General features: G+C 28.3%; 1 protein-coding gene across 1 annotated transcript in view; it reads left to right on the top strand.

The window, feature by feature from the left end:
- The first annotated feature begins 899 nt into the window (after positions 1-899).
- The window catches only part of LOC112506689 (polygalacturonase-like), a 7033-nt gene continuing 4634 nt past the window's right edge, over positions 900-3298 (top strand). Inside the window, 3 exon segments of the mRNA XM_025110921.1 lie at positions 900-1160; positions 2036-2167; positions 2511-2678. Coding sequence (XP_024966689.1) covers positions 900-1160; positions 2036-2167; positions 2511-2678 — 561 coding nt within the window.

Here is a 3298-nt window from a genome sequence, read left to right as displayed (position 1 = left end):
ATTATATAAAAACAAATATCTTATAAAAAGATGGTTTATAGGATACTTTCTCAAAACTTGTGAAGAACGCCTAAAAAGTGTCGCACGACTATAGTCACGCTTTGTATTAAATGTGTCAAACTTGTTAAGAACACATATAAGTGTCTTATAAACTTATTATAACGTTTTTAAATGGAACGTTTTATTTTTATTTTTTTTATAAATTAAGTCTTATAAAATAGTCTATTAGGACACTTATAAATCTAATTTTGCTTGTAATTAATGTTTGTTTTCCTCAAAACAAAAGTATTTGGCATCAATTTGTAAAACGAAAATAGATTGGTTATTTATGTTCAGACGAAGTATCATGTGAGAATTAAGGATAGAATGAAAAACGTAAGAAGAGATCTGGACCATTGATCACTTTTAATCTCATGTCCACCCATGAATTGTACTTTAGAATAAAATTAATATGTGCATCTCAGTATACCTCATTAATGTTGATATTCAATTAAGATTAATTTTAAGGTAAAAATTTCTTCTTATGTTTTTCACCATAACTTTCTTTTTGATCGAAAACTAACCCTTTATGTTCAGAGCTAAAATGATACCAATAATATAAACTACAAAGAAAACATTACGATAAGTACACATTCAACAATGGACCACATGGTTGCTTTAAAACATGAAACCGATATATAATGGTTAAAATTCTTGAATCATCTCTTTAAAAAAAATTATATATATATATATATATATATATATATATATATATATTATCAAGAACAAAAAAATATACCCTCCACCTTATCCTACTCTACCCTACCCTACCCCATCCCTTTGTTCTATAAATTCAAAACGACATCATTCTAGTACTGGTGTACTCCCATAAACAACCTTCATATTCGTAATTCGATTACATGGCTTCACGAAGATGCATCATGTTTCTCTCTATTGTTGTTGTAATTGTCCTTTTCTATATCTCATGGTACCCTTGTAGTTTGCACGATCATGACTACGAGTCAGGTATAGAGAGAACGTATACCTGGTATATGAAAACTGTTAAATACTTTATGTTTCAAGACTCCAACGTTATTGGTGATGTGTCTTTAGTTTCAACTAAGACATTCGATGTTGATTCGTTTGGTGCTAAAGGTGATGGCAAAAAAGATGATGCAAAGGTACACATGATTATGTTTCCTTGCATGGTTTACGCGCGAACTCTTTAATTCCTCTTTAGTTGTTAAGTGTCTATCTCAGTATCGAAAAGTTATCTACCTCGACCTCCCTCACTTGCTTCTTATGAAGCGGATTTTCAAGGTGGGATTTACTTGTAAGGAAGTGGTGGCAGAGTTTTGAGGTTTAATGTTTACCAAAATTAGAACACGAAACATTAATTAAATTAAAATATTTAATTTAATTAGAATTTAGTTATCAGTGTTTGTATTGTGATTTGTAACTATAATTAATTTTCATTTTATGATTATCTCATATGAAATTTTACAATTTATTTTTTTAATCTTACTTTAATTATTCTGTGTAACCACTTAAAAATATAGGATGCTTTTAGAAGTTTTAACAAGTTTTTTAGAACATTTTTAAAATAAGTGTTAAATTAGTTATTTTATAAGACATTTTGTAAACCTATTTTTTTTATAGAACACTTGTGTTTATAGTACAATTTTTAAAAGAATGTCATATAAAATTAGTTAATACAACACTTTATTTCAAAAGCGTCCTAAAAACTTATTAAAACGCTTAAAAGTGTCTCATAAACCTATTATAATATTTTTAGATAAGACGTTTTTTGAATTGGTTCTATAAACTACAAGTTTACGTTTTAGACGTCCTATAAAATCATTTTTGTTATAATGAACGTAGTTTTATATTCACTACGACAAAACCTGGTTTTTAGGTATATTTTATATGACAATGTTTAAGATTATGTTGATCTTACAAATTTAAAAAGTCTTATTATGTATATATGTATGTATATATATATATATATATATATATATATATATATATATATATTTGTGTGTGTGTGTTGTTGTAGGCATTCAAGAAGGCATGGAAGGAAGCATGTTCATCTACCGAAGCAGCAGTTTTTAGTGTGCCCAAGAACAAGAAGTACCTTGTAACACCAATTAAGTTTAAAGGTCCTTGCAAAGCTTCACTAACCATGCAGGTACCATATTCACCTTCATTATTATATTTCACAAACAATTAACATATAAAGGGCCGTTTACCAAACACTTACTAGGGTAAGCGTTTACCAAGTCGCGTTATCTCACCGGATGAATATGGTAAGGACCAAAAATCTTACCCGGTAAAAACGAGACAAGAACCATGAATCTTACCCGGTAAGTGAGAGCGACGACTTTTACCACAGTAAGAGCTTACCGGGTAAATTGTTGCATGGGATGTCATTTTGATGGACTAAAATCTTACTCGATAAGTAAATATAATAGTGTTAAATTTTATAGGTAAGCACTTATCCGATAAGTGTTTGTTAAACGAAATATTTGCAGATATCGGGAACTATTTTAGCATCTACAGAGGAGTCCAAGTATAAGAAAGATGAAAGGCATTGGCTTAGGGTTGATGGAGTTGATAACCTGCAGATCGAAGGAGGAGGTGTCATTGATGGCAATGGTGCCATTTGGTGGAATCATTCCTGCAAAGTCGACAAGGATCGTGTAAGTAATCAACCCATTAATTAATATCACTCCGATATAAACAAAAACAGTCGATTTATCCATTAAAGTTGATTATAAATAAATTTTGAAAATTAGGATAATATGTATTATCAATCACATGTGATTAGTTAAATATCATATGTGATATCCACAATCAATCTATTCTCAATTGCATGTAATTACGTTTAACGTACATATCACATATGATGATATGTATCTATATTATCTTATAAAGCATTTGGCTAAAACTTTTAAAAACTCTTAAAACCCGTTCATCCTTAAACGATTTTATCCCTATCCGATTTCATCTCATATCTGAAATTCGTGTAACTAACTGCAGATAAACACAATCAAATACAGGATAAACATCTCATTTTAAATATAAAAAATCTAAAATATAATTAGTATAATCATTAAATTCTAAMRDAATACTTAATTATTATCTTTATAAAATTTATAATATTAAACCAAAAATAAATTGTTTTATTATTAAACTTAAATTAAATTATATATAAAAAATAATCTATATTATAAATCATTTRACAAAAACTCTTAAAAACCATTTTTTATGCGAAAACTACTGTTTATTAATGCATATTACTTAAAACTCAAGATTACAA

Source organism: Cynara cardunculus, assembly GCF_001531365.2.
Source record: "Cynara cardunculus var. scolymus isolate 2C chromosome LG 2, CcrdV1, whole genome shotgun sequence".
NCBI classification, from domain to species: Eukaryota; Viridiplantae; Streptophyta; class Magnoliopsida; order Asterales; family Asteraceae; genus Cynara; species Cynara cardunculus.
Note: the sequence above shows the minus strand (reverse complement) of the source record. Positions and strands in the feature narration are given on the sequence as shown.